The sequence below is a fragment of the Macaca fascicularis genome, chromosome 16 (genome assembly GCF_037993035.2).
Source record: "Macaca fascicularis isolate 582-1 chromosome 16, T2T-MFA8v1.1".
Lineage (NCBI taxonomy): Eukaryota > Metazoa > Chordata > Mammalia > Primates > Cercopithecidae > Macaca > Macaca fascicularis.
This window is the reverse complement of record NC_088390.1, coordinates 11619717-11638529: the sequence shown is the minus strand read 5'-3', so window position 1 is coordinate 11638529 and position 18813 is coordinate 11619717. Positions and strand designations below refer to the sequence as shown.

Below are 18813 nucleotides of genomic sequence, written 5' to 3'. Positions count from 1 at the left end.
ATAAAGCCGTTTCAACTTTTAATGGCAAAAATCTCAATTACTTTTACACCAACCTAATAATTCTACTTTGAATTAGTATACGTTGTCCATTGACACTTGTCCGAGGCCTGTCTTCCCACATTCCTCATAGTATTCATTGTAGAAAGCATTATTGTGGTTTACTTGGTAATCATAACAGTCACTCATTGCAAGTATAAACTTTTGTGATTTTTGTAAATTTATGCAGTTGTACAACCATCAGCACAATCCAGTTTTTAAAACACTCTTTTCACCCTCACAGTTCTCTAGCTCCTATTTGCAGTTAATCTTTGCTCCTGTCCCCAACTCCAATGACCTTCTGCACTCTTTCTTGCTTTTTAATTACTTTTGGTTTTGACTCTGTAAAAGTCAGCACCTGGCTACTTAAGGAGACACACATTATGTTGAAACGGCTTTATTTTTTAATCCATAAATATCTGTTACTGACAAAAGTGGAAAAATCCTTAAGACTAAATCTTACTAAAGTGTATTTGTTTACAGTACATGTAGAATGTGCTTTGACAGGTAAGTAGAACGATGAGATTTGTACAGAGAAGCAGTCACTAGAGCACTGCTCACCATGAAGCTTACGTATGAGTAACGAAGAAACTGCAAAGATACAGATAGAAAGGTACTTTTCATCAGTGCTACCATATAATAAACATGAAATTCATAAATTGGGCTAATGCATAAAAATGTTCATTAATCCCCCCTTAGGAAATTGTGTCCCCAAACTAAAAATATTACAGTAAGAATTGCTTTTTATTAGAGAATTTCAAGAATTCTTTACTACAAAATGTCTAGTTGAGTTATAGAACTAGAGGAATATTTGCCACTACGAAGCCAATGAATGAGTCCTCCCATGGCGTGGCATTCAGGGGTCACTGCAGGGTGGGCAGCAAAGTTAAGCAGGGTCTTCTCCTCCCTCAGGAGGGAGAGCATGAAGGAAACACACAGCCACAGCATTTCTCTGACTGATGGAAGGTTAATGTGTTTCCTGATTTACAAGATGGGTTTGATGATAACAAACTTGGACTCTCCATTCTTGCTTCATAAGCCTTCACCGGGAGGACGGTAATGTCATGAGGAAGGGCTAGAAAGGTACTAGGATGGGGTGATTGCCCCTTCCTAGCAGCCCAGATAGTGAGTGATGCCTTCTCCTCCAGTTGGAATGGAGCCTCAGTGTCCAGACTTGGTCTTCAGGACGCACATTCCAGAGTGGGATATCATGACGTTCATTACCACACAAGAGCCTATGCACATGTCCCTCTGCAGCTTGAAATGAATTTCCCAGCTGCCCTCAAGTACAAACTTCATGCCTTTGTGGGCAAACCTCCAGACCTTTCTCTCCAGCCAGCTCCCTTGCTGAAATTGGAACCGCCTCCCTCCAGCTATAAGGACCGTATCCAAAATGGAAACTCCAAACTCAGAATTCCCCAGAATTCCACAGCCACTTAGGATGGTTTAGGTGTGTCTCTACAAGAGGGCTTCCACGGCACACAGTTGGTGACCTATTGAATGGTTAGGCCCTTAAACTTCAGGTACGAGGGCATCGCTAGGTGGCCGAGCCCATCAGGTCCACCCCAGGCTCTAGTGAGGAGTGCGGTCCAGGACATCTGAGGACATCGCTGTGGGGCAGGCGTTGTGGGATGTGTGCAGCTCAGTGGAGGTGGGGAGGAACGGGGAGAGCAGGTGCTGGCAGGGAATGAAAGCCCTACAATGTAAGAGCTGGATGAAACTTCAGAGCTCATCTAGTCAAAGCCCCTCATTTTACAGATGGGGAAACTGAGGCACTGAGTGGGGAACATGACTCCCCCTCGGAGACAAAGCCAGGGCTGGAAGCTGTGTCTCCAGAGCCTCAGCCCTGTGCTTTTTTTTCTCCTAGAGTATGCTGCCTTCCAAAAGCAAATATAGAGCCCAGGAAGACATGTCCTTCATATTGAATTTGCCATTAAAATGCTGCATTTATAAAAAATAACATTTGAACCCTGAAAAATACTTCATTAAAACACAATGCGCTTTCTTGAAAATACTCCAGAGCAAAATCTCCCAGATTTGGAGAGCATGACAGGAAATGTATGTGGGAGGTAACATGCCAGCTTTTCGCAGGGCAGGCCTCTTCTGGAGTCCGAGTGATTGGCAGCCCTTTCATTTTTAACTTGGGTTAGGTGCACAGTTGCTTGTGGAAGGAATATGAGGGTGGAGGCTGGTGACAGACAAGGTATCTCTGAAGAAAATGGACTGAGTTTGATGGCAGGGATGTTGGCGTGGATATTCCTCCATGCTTGGAGACTCAGGAGGCCCTCAAGTCTTTGTGGACAAAGGCGGATAGGTGACATACACAAGCAGGAAGGGAGCAGGTGTTTTGAAGCAGTGGCTGAGAACCCTCAAGGATAGGAGTCTTTGGCCAGAGCAGGAGCTTCTGGGCTAACATTAGGCTGGGTTGGGAGCTTCAGGGGACTTGCTAGCCTCAGGAACCAAACTGACCATGACAGGCCATGACATCTCAAACCCAGAGCTCCATTCCCTTCCTCCCAGAGCTCAGACGGGGAAAGCCCTTGGCTCTGTGCACTGGGGTATCAACTCACAGGGGCAGGAGATGAAGGATACACCAAGGAAGCAAATAGAAGACCTGAAGAATGTCTTTTTCTTCCATTGTTTTCATTGAGAGCTCTGATTTTTAGAGCTGGATATTATAGGAAGACCAGGGAAAAGAAATTAGGAATGGAGGAAGATAGAAGGAGGAAGAGGGAGATGAGAGGAAGGAATGAGTGACCTGGCATGGAAATCTGGGGTTTTCTGAAAATCAGGAGTTTCTGGAAGTGAGAGTGGAAAGGGGAGGAGAAATTTGAATTGGGGGCAAGGTTGGAACTTTCTAAGAGGCAGATGAATGGCCCAAGACACTCCCAAGACACTGGGGAGCCCTGAGGGCAGAAGCCCGGTTAAGAGGTGAAGGAATTCTTGGCAAAGCCTTTTTGACTCAGGAAGGCATGGAGCCAGGAGCCTGGAGCAAGACAGGGAAGGTGGAGGTGCAGGAGGGATTGTGAGAGCTTCAATGCCATCAGAGGCCAAGGAGACCAGGCAGAACTTTCAGGGCAGGAGGGAACCTGTGCAGATTCCAGTCCATTCCTGTTAGAGCAATAGAGATGTGAAAGAATTAATAAAACAAGGAGAGGGAAATCTTGGGCTTTAGGCTTCCTTTGTGAGGTGGAGGGGGCTTTTACTGTAGGGGTAGATGGTACTTCTATGTATGACAGAGGCCACCAGCCTGCTTGGGCTAGAAATCATGGCATCTAGGTTCTAGCCCCAGAAGCCTCTTTTATCTGCTACATGAACTTGCCTAGTGATGTGGCTATGCTTGTTCCATAAAGATGGATGGGACAGCTGAATAAATGGGATACCTCTGTGTCCCAGTTATGACATAGTTTTTGGGATTTTGAAATGAGGGACTGAATTGGAGCAAGTTTGTAGACCTATCTCTATTTCTTTTTTCTTTCCTCCTTCCCTCCTATCCTCCCTCTCTCCCTCCCTCCATTCCTTGCTTCTAGACCCAAAGGTGAAGCAGAAGAAATCCTTGAAAAGAAGTAACCATTGCAGTAGAATTTTCCAACCCAACTGACATTAAAGACTTTCACCCAGACAGTGGTAAGGCTGGGATGAGAAATGTCTTGGAATCAACTCATCAACAACCCCTGAGACAGACAGAAACCCTGTCAGAGACAGGGCTTGGGGAGGACCCCTGGGGAAAAGTGTCACCCTGGGGGCTGCAGAACTTGGTGCTGAGAAGCTTTGACGCTGGAGATGGGATCAGCTTTCTGGTTTGGTGTGTACCTGCATGTAGACACCAGGGAGGGGCATTCTCAGCCACTCAGGTCCTTTCCCCTCACCACCAGCATCCTGCCTTCAAGGGACAGCCACAGATTAGAGGATTCAAAGGTGCTGGGCTCAGGGCCCCAGCTGGGAGCCACCTGCTCTATTCAGACTCACTTCTTCCTTTCCAACCCTCTTAGCCTCACCTTCTGGAACAAACTCTTATAAACCCCTGGGGACCAGCCCTTAAGAAGGTTTATGTGTCTGTGGGGAGGAAAGCGGAGAGGGTAGTCCTTGGCCTACCAAGGGTTACCAGGAATGCGTCCCCAGTGTGGGGGCTGAGGGTGGCTTTCACAACCCACAACCTCCATCCCCCTAAGACCCATGTGATGGTTTCCTGTTCCTGTTGGGAAGCACACCCTGGGGAGGGGAGATGGAGATGAGAGCTTTGGAACTCTTGAAATCAGTGAAAGGAAACAGTCCATTGCTTTCTCTGTGGTTTGTGGACTTGGTTAGATTAAAAATCTCCAGGGCTGACACCGAGAAATTCTCCTTCTACACTCGCCTTTTTAAAGGGCCATGAGGGCAGAATTGAGGGCAGGTAAAACCCCTTTTATAAGGGCACTGCTGTTGGATCTGACTGTTTTAAGGATCACATCTTCACCCAGTAGTCTGGAGTTGATTCCCCCAGCCCCAACCCAGCGGGTGCCCTGGCCCTGAGAATGAGGGAACCCCTTCTTTCCCCCACCAGGCTCTCTGGTCTTGGGGGAGCGGATGCTGCTGAATTCACTGTCAGCTCCCCAGGAGGAACTCACACCATGCCCACCCCCAAGCTGGAGATGGGGAAGAGGCTGAGGTGGGCGGGCAGTAGTGGCCCCCCCAACAGAGCTGAGGACCATGGTCTACCAGGTGCCCCAGTGCCTGCAGAAAGGGACGATGCTGTGGGTACCTGCCCAGTTAGCCCCTAGGCCAGTTGCCTGGAAGACCATTGTTTGCTTTTGCTAATAGGTCTTTGTCCTTTTGATCCAGAGGAGGCACAGATCTGAAGAAGGAACAGCCAGGAGGAATGAAGTTGCAGGGAGGATGTGGGGGAACGGGAGACAGGCAGTAGGAGTGAGCTCTGAACTGAGCAGGTAGACAGAGATGGAGAAGGAAGGAGAGGCGGACAGGGTGCAGGACAACCACCTCTCATCCTCCTTGTCTGGGGGCTGAAGAGCCCCTCTCTAGAAACCTCTGCCTGGGTCCTGCCGGAGGTGCACGTGTGAACAGGTGGAGCCCTGCAGGATGCAAATGTTGAGCCCGAGACCCTGCACATCACAGTGGCCCTCCCCACCCTGGCTCTCTGGCCACCGCAGGTGCCTCCTGGGAGCAGAGCAGGGATGGAGAAGGCGGCCTGAGTGGCAGTCATGGTCAGGTCTAGAAGCCTGGAGGGTGTGTGGAGATGATTGGGTGTCTGGGAGAGCCAGAACCCCATCGCTACTCCCCTCTGGGATGGCTACAGCCAAAACCCCAGAGAACTCAAGGGTGAAATCCTCAGGGCCAGGGGAGGAGCACAGCCCCCAAAAAGGACAGGCCCAGGGTCCTTATGGGCGGGCAGTCAGCTGGAAGGGGGCGGAGTTCCCACCAATGGGGAGGCAGCTGAAGGAAGGGAACCCCTCTGGGTCCTGGGGTTGAGGGGAGGGGGCGCAGGGCCAGGGTTGGGCCCTCAGGGGTCAGCAAAGGAAGGGCCACTCAGTGGGGACCAGAGAGTTCCAGCAGGCAAGAAAAGAATCATTATTGTGCTTATGGACACAGCAGCTCCCTGGCTCTGAGAGAGCGAGCAGGCAGTTTTTAGGCACTAGAAGATTTCTGTGATGCGGTTCTAGGTAAATGAATGAGACCGAGTAGCCTATTCGGTCAGCCCACTGATTGGACCCGCTGGCCCCTTCAAACCCAGACAGCTTCGGACCACGGTCAAGCAAGGGTCTCTTTGCTGACAGAACCTGCAGCTGAGTCCCCCGGACGGGGAGAAGGAGGCGCGAGATGGAAAGGGAGTTGGAGAAGGTGGTCGGGGGTGAGAATGGGGCCTGGCCCCCTCCTCACTCCCCGTTGACTCTTCTGGAGGAGCAAGGGCGATTGCTCTTGGTCCTGGATCTAAGCATATTGAACCAGGCCATCGGGGCTCTGTCCCCGGGGGTATGGCTTTTTGGGCAAAGGTGGCCCACCCCCACTTCCTACAGAGGGGACGAGGGAAGGGAGAGTGGCAAGGCTAGAAGCTCTGCTCCCGGCCCCTCCTGGCCCCTGCTCTGCTCTGCCACGCCCAGCAGCCCCGGCCCTGCCCCGCCGGTCACACGGTCACTTCGGTCTTGCTGGCTGTGTAGCAGGTGTGGTGGCCCGGGATGTAGTGCAGCTGCTCCACTGTGTTGTGTCTGCGCGAGGCAAAGGCATGACGCTTGGCTGCCGTCTGGCTCTGGCCCAGGGTGGCGTACGAGTTATTGGAGGCACTGGGATGAGAGTGCATCTTGCTCATGCGGTAGCGGTCCAGCACGGGTGTGGACACAAAGACGTCCGTGTGCGAGATGGCCCTGGACAGCGACTGCTCGGGAAAGGTCGTCCGCTCTGGGGACAGCAGCGGGTCCTGGGAGTGCAGGCGCTCTGTGGAGAGCAGCTGCTCGTCGGACAGGATGCGGTCGTATGGCATGCTGAACTCATCTGCCAGGCCTCGATCCGGGGACAGGACCCTGTCCTGGGACATGGCCCGGATGGGCCGGCGGGGTCTTTCCCGTGGCAACGGCTTCTGTTGGGACATCTGGATGACATTGAGGGGGAGGGTGCCCCGGGCAGCCAGGTCAGGCAGGTGCCGCCGCCTCATGTAATACTCGTCAGCCTCCTTGTCGGCTGCAGGGGAGAGACAGAGTGAGAGAAGGCAACTGGGGTGACCCTGCAGCCAGGACTCAGATAGAACTCTGCACCCCTCCTGCTCCAGCACAGACCTGTCAATCTTCAGGGATAATACGGTCAAACTTCTTTAGTTATGTATTAGGACCTGGAGGCTCAGACGGGTGAAGGGTATATTTTCCCATTGAATGTGCAAACCATTCTCTGGGGGCTTGTTAAATGCAGATTCTAATTCAGTGGGTCTGGGGTGGGCCCAAGAGTTTGCATCTCTAACAAGCTCCCAGGCAATGCTAAAAGTCTCTGGTACATGGACCACCTTGAGGAGGGATATGTTAAGGGACTTCCTCAGAATCCCCAGCATGTTCACGGCAAAGTTGATGGCAAGCTCAAGTCCCTGAACTCCCCCTGGTCCTGGGCTGTATCTACCACACCACGGTCCTGAAACAGAATGGCCATCTGTCTTACTAAAACATCCAAATAGCAGCTCCAGAAGCTTTCTGTTGAGGTCCACAGCCAGCCTCCTGCTAGAATAAAGTAAGGTGCTCAGACTAGGAAATACTTGTGAAAATGTTTAACTGGTACCTTAGGAACATCATAACACCTTCTCTGTAGTAGCAGGCAATGCACCGAAAGCTAATACATGGGCCTCCAGTCCCCACACAGCCACATAATCAGCCTACACACGCTCCACCTGTGCCCGTAACGCAAGCGGGTTGGAGTAATCTTAGATGTGCGCCTCATTTAGGTGGTCCACCTTCCTCTCTATCCAGCAGGCCCTCCTAAGCTCACACTGCTCTCTGTACCCTTGAATTTGCCCAGAACTTGCATGCTACACAGACACCTACTTGAACTTGCAGGTTATACATAAACCTGCATTGCTCCGAATTTCAGAAATGAGGCCTCCTACACATGGCCTTCTAGATCTCTGCAAAAGTGTGGGAATTCTGCCTGCTCTTCAGTTGACGCAGCGGGATTGCTGACGGGTATCCTTCCTCCTGAGCCAAATTTCATCACCTCGGGATGATTCCTCAGGTTATCAGACAGTCCCATCTCTAGCTAGAGACTCTGCGTTTCACTATGGAGGTGGCTGATGTGGACTTAGGCTGCACTGCTGTCAGGGTAGGTTACCCTGAAGCTTTCAAGCAAATGCTCACCCCTTGAGGCTCCTACTGCCATTGGGTGATCATCGAAAGAGACTCATGGGAAAATGAGATGAGAAGGTCCAAGGCCAGAAAGCTAGGGAGGAAGAGCTGTCCTTTAGGGAACTTTTTTTTGACATTTTTGTATCTTCAACCCATTGATGCCCAGAGTCTCCCCGGACTCCAGAGGCAGAGCTGGCATCACTGGATAAACTGGACTGGACGGATGAAATGGGGTGTATGCATGGGAGGTGAAGGATCTCAGGTCCTCAAGACACTGTTGGCTGGGTTGGAGAGGGAGCTGGTTTGTGGTTCTCTGGGAAGGTCTCAGAGAAAGCTCTGGCCATTGCTAGCCTCTATCCAGTATAGGGTATACAGAAAGGAAGGCCCATGGTTTGAAGAAGGCAGATGTGTGCGGGACTGGGGGAAGGCTTTCTCCTGCAGTTCAACTGGTGCATGAGTTGGAGGGCTGTCTCCTATGGGGATGTGAATCTGAGGGTTCCATGGCCTTCTTTCTATGTATGGGAAGGGTGGACTTAGTCCATAAGGAACAAAAACTAAGAGCTTATCTATTCTCTTCTCCCATCCTGCAACTCCTTCTTTATTCTTGGGATTCGACAGCTGTCCTATGGGGTATGGGGCAAGAGAGTGTGGCCTAGGAAGATATCTTGGAGCCCCAGAGACAGACCTCAACTTGGGGGAAATTCGACTTACTTAGCCTCTTCAGAGACGAATACTTGCTGGGGTTGGTCTTTACTGCAGACTCGTAGGATGGGGGCAGGTGGGCCAAGTTCTGGAAAGAGCGGGAGAAGGAGAGGTCATAGGGCTCGGTGGCTGATGTTAGGATGTTGTTCATCCGTGGCTTCTCTGCAAGAAAAGGGAGGGGTGTTTTGTGTTAATGAGGACCATGTCTGTGGCAGGCAAAGGGGACAGCTATAGGTTCTATTCCCCTGCTTTCTGCCTCACCCCTGATTCGAGTCCCCATCTGCTTTCCTGGACCTCCTCCATGCTTGGACATAGCTTGGTGATACTGTTGACTCAGTTTCCCTCATGCTCAGTTCCAGTTGTCAATAAGCCTGGGGCAGATGCTGTTTTAGTCACCACCAAGAGATTTTACCATTCTGTGAATGAGAGACTCGACTCTTGAGTCTGCGGAGGGAATTCTCTCTCTCAGTACATCTCTGGGTTATCTGCTGAAAACGTAAGCCTGATGGAGCTGAGGAGCATCATAAAAATCATCTACTTCTGTATAAAAGTGCCATCCTTTTCCTAATAGCTTTAGGCAAACCTAGCTCTCAGGCTCAGAAAAATCTCAGTTGGAGGACATGGAGTGACTTCTGTGATTTATGTACCCATAGAAGAACTGGGTCCTGGACGCAGCTCCACTGAGACCCAACCCATGCTCCGTCCATGGCATCCTCGCACAGCTCATGTAGCCCCTTTTCCCCTCTCCAAGCTCTGCACTTGACAAGCCACAGTGAGTCACAGAGCTATTTTATCTTACTCTGATTCCTTTCTCTGAAGCCCCCTCTAAGCTTAGCCATCTCTAAGCTGCTGAAGGAAAGAACCTAGACAAAAATGCATAGCACATCATCCCTACTTTCTTCTTCCTTCCCCTGAGTTAGAGCATTGCGATGCAAGAATCTGAAGAGATGGAAAGGAGTGTTGTTCAATGCCAGACCTGGGGAAAAGAATGGAAGGAAAAGTGGAAGAAAAGGTGAAAGGGAGATGAGAGGGTGGCTGATGGGAGCACAGTGCAGTGTGTGCTGAGCTCAGGGCCAGATGAGTGACACAGGAGAGGAGAGGGGGCATGCAGGGCTAGTGAGGGAGGCAGTGAGGATGAGGGTACAGAAAGAGCTGGAGATCCTGGGGAAGAAGACCAGCATGCCTCAGTGCTTCATGGACTTGAGGAGGAGAAGCCACAACAAGAATTCAATGAGTGGCTGCCATGGGAAATGGGGGTACCATTCCCAGAAGTGAGGCAGTTGGGCAGCTATAGTCTCACTGTGTCATTCCTCAATCCTCTTTGGTTTGGGACACCTCAAGGCCAAAGAAGTTCTGAGAGGGAGCAGGCTCTAACTTTAGATGAATGTGCAGGAGGACTGCCATACCTCTTGGCAAAGAGAGTGCAGAACCATGGAAAGCATGAATTCTGTGGACTGTGTGAGAGGTGGGAGAGAGAGAAGCCCTCCTAGGCATTGTCCAAGGGCAGCCCCAAGCACCGGGGACTCCTGGCTTCCCTATCCCTTCCTGCCTTCACTGTCCCCCCCAACACTGGGGACTGAGCCAGGAAAGCTCAGCCAGTGAGCTGGTGTTCATGCCAGCTTGGGACATATGTGAGGGGGGTGAGGGGTGCTCTACATCCCCATCAGAACATGCTGTACAGAAAGAGCCTCCCTGGCATGCATCAGGACAGATGCCAGGAAGTGGAGTGAGCAGGAACTTGGGAGTGCTGCTCCTCAGAGTGGGTAATAGCCACTCATCTCTCAGCACTTATCTCTTCACTTTGGCCATGCTGGAGAAGAAGGAACCTCCTTCTGCCTGTTGGCATTATGCTCTCAACAAGGCATCACTCAGCTCACCCACTTCCAAATGCAATCTTCCTGGATACTCTTGTTCTGCCACTGTGTTCCAGAACATACCCCTGAGCCAAGGCCAGCTCTCCCTTGCCTTCTGCCTTCATGGGATCACCGTTGCACAATCTCCCTCCTATGGCAATGCCTCCTTTACTCTTCTCTATGAAATTCCCCCCTCACTCAAGACGTTTTGCTGTGCCAATGTCCCATCTTTTTAGCCTACAGTAGCTGTTCTTTAAGCCTGTATTGCTCTTCTAGTCAGTTCCACCCAGTTTAGTATCTAACTGATCTCTAATAATTTGACTTGAGTTAGGATTGTGGATCTCCAAATATTGCAATCTCCTTGACAGCAGGGCTTTGCTTTCCAATTCTTTTGATTCCTTCATAGTGCTTGGCCCAGAATAAGGATCCAATTAATGCTCTTTGTAGAGAACTAAGTAAGTAGACTCAGGCCCCCTCCTCTCTTGATAGGCACTCTGCCAGCTCCTGGGAAAGAAGGGAACATCCAAGAAAGCAATGCAGAGAAAATTCTACTCTCACTACATTGTGAGCTGCTCAAGGGCAGGGACCAGGTCTCATCAACTCCCATCTCCCTGCACCGGTTGGAAAAGAGAAGAGAGGAAGAGAAGGAGGGAAGAATGGCTCCTACTGTTGTATTCAGGAGTCTGCTTGTGTTGGCTCCTTCTGGGGAAAAATCAGCTCAGTAGTTGTTCTTTCAGAGTGTGACTGAGCAAGTGGGAGCTCTCCTTGCATGCCTTTTCTGGCTCTTCCTTTGGCTGCTTAATTACTGTGGGCATCCCCCAGGCTCCCTGCCTTTGCCTTCTGCACTGCTCTTTCAGTGCAGAGTGCCCCCACTCCTGAGGCTTCTGTTACTGCCTCCAAAGCTTGACTCACATCTTCAGCTCTAACCTTCCTCCAGACTTCATGTCTGCATTCCTGCCTGTTGAATATTTTTTTCTTGCAAACTCCAGGTGTGCAGATCCAAACTCACTGACAACTCCATCCCCTATACATACTGGCAGTTTTTCTGATTCCTTCGATTGTGTTAATAAAACCCTCATTTTTCTAATCAGTGTCATCATTGGGTCTCATCAGCCATATTCAGTTAGTAAGGAAGTTTCTCTAATTCTTTCTTCAAAAGGTTTCATATCTCAACCGTCCTTTCTTTTCCCACTGTCAGCATCACCACTGGTATCAACCTCTTTTCACTGATCTCCCCAGTTTCTCCCAGTGCTAACTTTTTAGACCCCACAACCTGATAAATCTGATCGTACTATTGCTTTCATCATTTATTTCCACCTGGAGCATAGCACATGAAAATATTCTAATCTCCTCCTCCTAATTATAATATCCCTCAGCTTCAATGCTGAGGCACACCATAATCTGACATGACAGCGGTAGGTCTCTCTACCAGGTGGCCTGTAGGATTTGTCATTTTTTTGAGTTTTTCTCTCACTAAAAGCTTAATGATGTTTTCACTCTTTCATAGGAAAGAGACAAACATGACTGATAGAACATAAGACAGCCATGTACATTGTGAACTATCAAGTCTTGAGCAGGTGCCAAACATAGGTTTTCTCTGTTCAGCTGTGATCTGGTGGGAGGATATTATAACCTAAGAGGGAAACATGGTTTTATAACCCTTGGGTACTATGCTAACACTCCTCCACTCAACAATTTTCAGCCTCTTTTTTTTCTGCCAAGAAGCTGAAGCCCAAATCAGTTTTGAGTTTTATCAAATCTTAATTAGTTTGGGGAGGATCAATACAGTTTAACCAAGTCTCATGTCCTTCGTAAATGACATCACAGATAGCTTTGAGCAAAGGAGGGTGTTCCACTCCTTGCTGTGGACATACGGAATTTACGACTGTAAGAAGTGATACAGGTGGTAAGTAGAAATGGGTCTGTGGCAAGTAGAAATGGGTCTAGCCCCTTTCTGTTTATGTCAAGGGATCATTTTGATATCAGAGACAGAAACACCAAGGGGAAAATAGCCTACAAGTAAGATAAGAGCATTGTGGCCCTGGAGGAGGGTGGGCCCGTGGCTCCTTGCACCTCCTTAGCTTCAGTGAGTTAATGACCATGTGTTTGATGCCCTGATAGGCATCCGTCCTTAGACTGGTGCCACTCGAAATGAGGAGGAAATGCAGAGTGCTCTCAATCATCTCTCACCATGTGGCGGGATCTGGGTAGCACTGCTCAAAATCGGATGGCTATATTGATGATCACCTGAAAATCATAGAAAAGAAATTTTTAAAGAAGAGTTCAGGCATTCCACCATCTCTCCAACATAACAGCATCTCTCTTTACCTCTAATGTGCTTCTCTGACTTAAAGGAAGCACTTCTAAGAAAGGCAGAGGTCATTGTATGAGGCTCCAAGAAACGTCCCCTGCTGTTTCTGTCTCTCTCCTTCTGCAACAGGGCTTCCTCTGTCACCATGGTGACCCACCCACATCTCTGGAGGAGGCCAACCAGCTGTAGAGGCTTTGTAGGGATGGGTGGAGGAGGAGAAGGATGGAGAGTAGGGAGTGTTTGGCAGGTATGCGTGCATGCGGGCATGCATAGGGTGGGGGAACTAAGCAGGGGAAGCAGATTTCTTTGAGCGTTGGGTATTAGGGTGTGTTTAACCAAAATGAGGGTGCCCTGACTTAAGGCGCTTCCACTTTACAGGACTTTGATTTGTCCCTAGGCCTTTATACAGGAGGGTCTGGATGCACCCTGAGATGCAGCAAGATGACCTGAGCTGTCCACTGCCTGAGATCAGCAGTCCTGGATTCTAGGCTCTGTCCTGCCTTTAACTGACACAGCCTAATAGTACAAAAGCATTTCCTTTATTAATAATATTCCACTTAGATGGAATAATCCACACAATTAACACAGTTACAGTTGCCAAAGCCTGAAGTTCAAGGCGTTCCAAAAGCTTTTACAATTGTTGGAATGAAAATGTGGCTGACCACTCCAGTGCACTCCGGTATTCTATGATTGCTTCAGCTGAACATTATGTTCTTGTTTTTCATTGTTGTATGTAACTGATTTCAACTAAAGCAAAGGGAAGAGGAGGCATGAGGCCCTTGCTTTAGTTTACCTAAACCGCAGATGACAGCCCTGTCCTTCTTGCAGTCTAGAATTTTCATTTCCTTACATCTTGTGACTGAAGCCTTCTTCCCTGCCTTTGGCCTTATACTTTGGCTAGTCATTCCATAGCTCCTACACTATATTCCATTTCCCTTTCTATTCTCTAAATACCAGGGCTTCATAACACTCAGGCATCTTAGTGAAGACTTCAGCTCTATTCCAAGGTTTACATCCGCTTGCCCAGATTAATAGTTCCCAAATCTACAACTCTAGCCTGAGGTCATCTTGATTTGGAAGGTTAGATTTTATGCTTATGGACATTCCCTTGAAATTCCTACCCTCACCCAAATCATTAAGTCCCAAAGTGAGCTCTTCATTTTATTCTGGTGTCCGGGCTTCTGTCCATGGTACTGATGTACCGTGGGCCTGGAATGTGAAACTTCAGTCATCGTCACCATTTTCCTCCTTTCATCCTCCATATTCAGTGTATCCCGAAGTCTTCTTCGCTGCAGCCATCTCCTAAATCCAGGCCCACAATATATCTTTTTGTCAAGATTTCTTTTAGCTCTACTCTCAATTTCCAAGACAAATCCTATGAATTCCTACCAGACAAAATTTCGCAAACCAATGGAATCATCACAGCATTCCCTTGCTGAAGGCTGGACTCTAAATAGTCAAGCACACAGGGCTGGGTGTGGTGGCTCACACCTGTAATCCCAGCACTTTGAGAGGCCAAGGTGGACGGATCACGAGGTAAAGAATTCAAGACCAGTCTGGCCAACATGGTGAAACCCTGTCTCTACCAAGAATACAAAAATTAGCTGGATGTGGTGGCATGTGCCTGTATTCCCAGCTACTTGGGAGGCTGAGGCAGAAGAATCACTTGAACCTGGGAGACAGAGGTTGCAGTGAGCCGATATTGTGCCAGTGCACTCCAGTCTGGGGGATAGAGCAAAACTTTGTCTCAGGAAAAAAAAAAAAAAAAAAAAAAAGTCAAGCACACTATCCAATGTGGGTGGGTTTGGGAAGTAGGCCACAATTTCTCACATGAAGTTACTGTCCCTTCCCAAGACAGATTAGGTTGAAGCCAGGGAAGAAACTATTTGCCAAAGGTTGAACCAGTTCTACACTGGACCTGAATTTAAGCAAGAAGAGAGAATCCAGAGAGATTAAAAAACATTTTTTTCTTGCTTGTCCTCCAGAGGCAAGAAGAAAACTAGTTCCAATGAGGTTTTGTTGTCGTTTGGTGTATTTGTTTGCTTTTAAGCCATATGGCAGGATCACAGAGAAATGGGAGAAACCCAGGTCATTCGATCTGGAGTTTCTGGAGAGTGGCAGTTAGCAAGAAACACTTCTAGACTTCCATCTCAGAGTTTAGGTGTCACCAGGAAAGGGTTATTGATAACTCAGATTCACTTAATAATTGCTGATAACCAATTATGCTTCTTGATCTGTGCTGAACACTTTCACAGGCATTTTTAAAAACTCATTCACAGTGATCTTCATTTAAATGGGGACTGAAGTAGAATGAATATATATTATTGGCCTACCATACCTTAGTTGAAATCTTTATTGTAATTTTTTTTTTTTTTTTTTTTTTTTTTGAGACGGAGTCTCGCTGTCACCCAGGCTGGAGTGCAGTGGCCGGATCTCAGCTCACTGCAAGCTCCGCCTCCCGGGTTTACGCCATTCTCCTGCCTCAGCCTCCCGAGTAGCTGGGACTACAGGCGCCCACTACCTCGCCCGGCTAGTTTTTTGTATTTTTTAGTAGAGACGGGGTTTCACCATATTAGCCAGGATGGTCTTGATCTCCTGACCTTATGATCCGCCCGTCTCGGCCTCCCAAAGTGCTGGGATTACAGGCTTGAGCCACCGCACCCGGCCTCTAGATGAAGTCACAAACAATATATGTCTTGATTTACAAGTACAGTGCTTTTCCTTTTGTTTGAATCTCACTTAAAATGTTTCATTAACAGCAGATTTTTCCTACCTTGGCATTAAGGAGAGCATTTTTAAGTTAAGTATAAGGATGAGAATAACCATAAAATAACCACTGTGACATTTTGTTGTATTTCCTTTTATTTCCTTCCCCTTATAAATGATTATATGAGTGCTTACAGATACCCTCAACCCCGACTCCCCCACCTAAATAGTATTGCAATGAATAATCTTGTATATGTGTCATTTTGTACACAGACTGTAGTTCTTACAATGAATTAAAATAGAGTGATTTAATCTTCACATGTGTGCAAAATGACAATTGTGTGAGACAATTGGCTGTGGCATTTTTATAGTAGTAAAAGCAATGAAACCACCTAAATACTCATACATGCATGTACTTATGCACACAGATAAAAATATCTAGTTTTTGGTTATGTAATCATGCTGCATATACTACTTTAATCTTCTTCATGCCTAATGAATAAATGAAAGTGTCTTGAATGTATTTTTATGTTTTGAAATATTATTTGAAACACCTTATATGGTTCACAATATTCTTTCTATAGAATAGTCTATTCTGTATGCCTCTATATCATTTAAGCATAATATATTTAAGCATAACATATTTAAGCAGGTCCCCTATTTTTGGTATTTAAATTGTTTTTTTTTTGTTTGTTTTTTGAGACAGAGTCTTGCCCAGGCTGGAGTGCAGTGGCGTGATATCAGCTCACTGCAAGCTCTGCCCCCCGGGTTCCCGCCATTCTCCTGCCTCAGCCTCCCGGGTAGCTGGGACTACAGGCACCCGCCACCAAGCCCGGCTAATTTTTTTGTATTTTTAGTAGAGATGGGGTTTTACCGTGTTAGCAGGATGGTCTCGATCTCCTGACCTAGTGGTCCGCCGGCCTCTGCCTCCCAAAGTGCTGGGATTACAGGTGTGAGCCACCGCGCCCGGCCTTTAAATTGTTTAAAAGTTTAATAATGTTACAGCAAACAACCCTGAGCACACATCTTTGGTGATGTCTCATTTCCTTAGCCCAATAACTAAAGGCAGCATTTCCAAGTCAACACACTGTCAATTGTCTAGCAATGTGACACGGGAAATTGATAGATTTCCTCATATTGAACCATTCATCTGTCTATTACTGAGAAATATCTTATTTGATTCTGGTGTCTTATTATTTTATTACAACACTGGATTCTATTTTCTTGTGATATATGTATATATATATATATATGAAATATGCATTCATAAATAAAATTTGTAATTTTTGTGCTAACCCCCCATCAAGCTTTTGTATTAAGATAATTTTGTAAAACCAAGTGAATAACATTCCATCTTTTTGTATGCTTTGAAACAGTATAGCATGAAGCATCTGGTTTTTGGATGTTCGGAGGAATGCAACAATAAAAATGTGTAGTGTCTTTTCGGGGGGTCCTTCTATTGGCACAGGGCTAAACGCTTGGAGGGAGATTGTGTTGTCATTGCCAGTTTAGAGATAAGGAAACTGAAGTTTGGGGAGTTTGAATATGTTGCCGAATGTTGCGTAGTTAACAGGTGAGACTGGGATGTGAACCCAGGCAGGCTGGTGCTAGGCCCACATTCTTAACTATGTAATGTTATGTATACTGCCTTCCCATACTTGGCGACATGATCCTTGCATGGTGATTCATTCAAGCTTTCCAATTTCTACATTCAATTTGCAATATCAATGTTTGTTTAAAAAAATCCATTGGACATTTTAAACTTCATTAGCTTAAAACTAAAACATCACTCACAAAAATCTCCATATATGAAGTTGGACCCCTTTTCTTCTTAATTCTCTGTGTCAGTGTTTTGTGGATTAGTAATTTATTCATATTATTATTCTCTTTCACAGAATTACCTCCTATACATATCAGTTCTATAATGTTTTAACTCTTCCAATCATTATTTTATGCTTTTGAATTTGCTAATTCCTGCCTCCTAATTTTCTTTGGTTTCATTTGTAATTGTTTTCTCATTTCCTGGCTTGAATCTTTGATCCATTTATTTTCACTCTTTTCTGTTAACAATATAAGGTCTTTAACTATGAATTTCTCTCTGGCACTGTTCCATGAGCAACAATACACAGTGTTCTTATTGTTGTTATATCCTAAATGATCTGTAATTGCAGCCTTGGTTTTCTCTTTGACCCAAGAGTTATTTAGTAGAGTGTTAAAATTCAAAATGTTTGGGTTTGTTCGTTTGAACTTTTGCCATTAATTTTCTATTGTATTGTACTGTGGTCAGAGAGCAGAGCCTGTACAAGTTCTGCTTTTTGGAACTTACTGAGATTTCCTTTGTGGACTAATATACAATCAATTTTTGTAAATGTTTTATGAGTACTTTGAGAAAAGATACATTTTCTTTTGGTAGAGTACAAAAATGACATATACCTATTAAAGCAGATACCTATTATATCTATGAAATCCATTATTCAGTTCCTCTGCATCCTAATTCATTCTTTGCCTACTTAATCTCTCAAAGACTGAGGGCAATGTGTTAAGGTCTTCCACTATTCTTGTGTTCCCTTCCTCTTTCTATTTGTTACAGAATTAGTTTTATATATTTCACAGCTACATTATTCAGCACAAAAAGCTCATGACGCTGTGTCTTCTTTGTTGCATGTACCATTTATTGACATTAAATAAACCTTTCTGTCCTTTTTTTTTTTTTTTTTTGAGATGGAGTCTTGCTCTGTTGCCCAGGTCGGAGTGCAGTGGTGCAGTGGCACAATCTCGGCTCACTGCAACCTCTGCCTCCCGGGTTCAAATGATTCTCCTCCCTCACCCTCCCGAGTATCTGGGATTACAGGCTTCCACTACCACATCCAGCTAATTTTTTGTATTTTTAGCAGAGACATGGCTTCACCATGTTGGCCAGGCTGGTCTCAAACTCCTGACCTCAGGTGATCAACCCGCCCCAGCCTCCCAAAGTGCTGGGATTCCAGGCATGAGCCACTGTGCCCGGCCCCTTTCTGTCCTATTTAATGCCTTCTTTTTGCCTTTAAGTCCACTTGATCTGGCATTTATTTTGCCATCCAAGCTTCCTTTTTGTTTGCACTTGCCTGATAAACTTTGTCTAGCCTTTTATATCTAACCTTTCTGTGTCATTTTATTTTATGCTTATCTTTTGATGACAGAGAGAGAGTATTCTATCTCATGTGGTACTTCATGGGTTATCCAATTAGCTAAAAGGGATTCCTCATTCTCATAGAATGGTCCTTCCTTCATTGGAGTATCTTCTCTTCTCTGCTATAGTTGTGTAGTATGATCATGCCTTCTCCACGAAGCCCAGACCCCAGATGTCAGGGCTACTTGACCAAGGATGAGTGCTTGACTTAACCTAAGTCCATTC

The 18813-nt window shown here is 46.8% G+C and overlaps 1 protein-coding gene across 4 annotated transcripts in view; it reads right to left on the bottom strand.

Annotated features, from left to right (window-relative positions):
- Positions 1–417: 417 nt before the first annotated feature.
- Positions 418–18813, bottom strand: part of SHISA6 (shisa family member 6) — a 327855-nt gene continuing 309459 nt past the window's right edge. For 2 of the 4 annotated variants that reach the window (XM_045376285.3, XM_045376288.3), the window contains 3 exons: positions 12593–12649; positions 8559–8711; positions 418–6705 (listed from right to left, as the gene is read on the bottom strand). In XM_045376285.3, coding sequence (XP_045232220.1) covers positions 6155–6705; positions 8559–8711; positions 12593–12649 — 761 coding nt within the window. In that variant the 3' untranslated portion in view covers positions 418–6154. The remainder of the gene's footprint in view (positions 6706–8558; positions 8712–12592; positions 12650–18813) is intronic. The other 2 variants (XM_045376287.3, XM_045376290.3) reach the window with 1 other exon arrangement.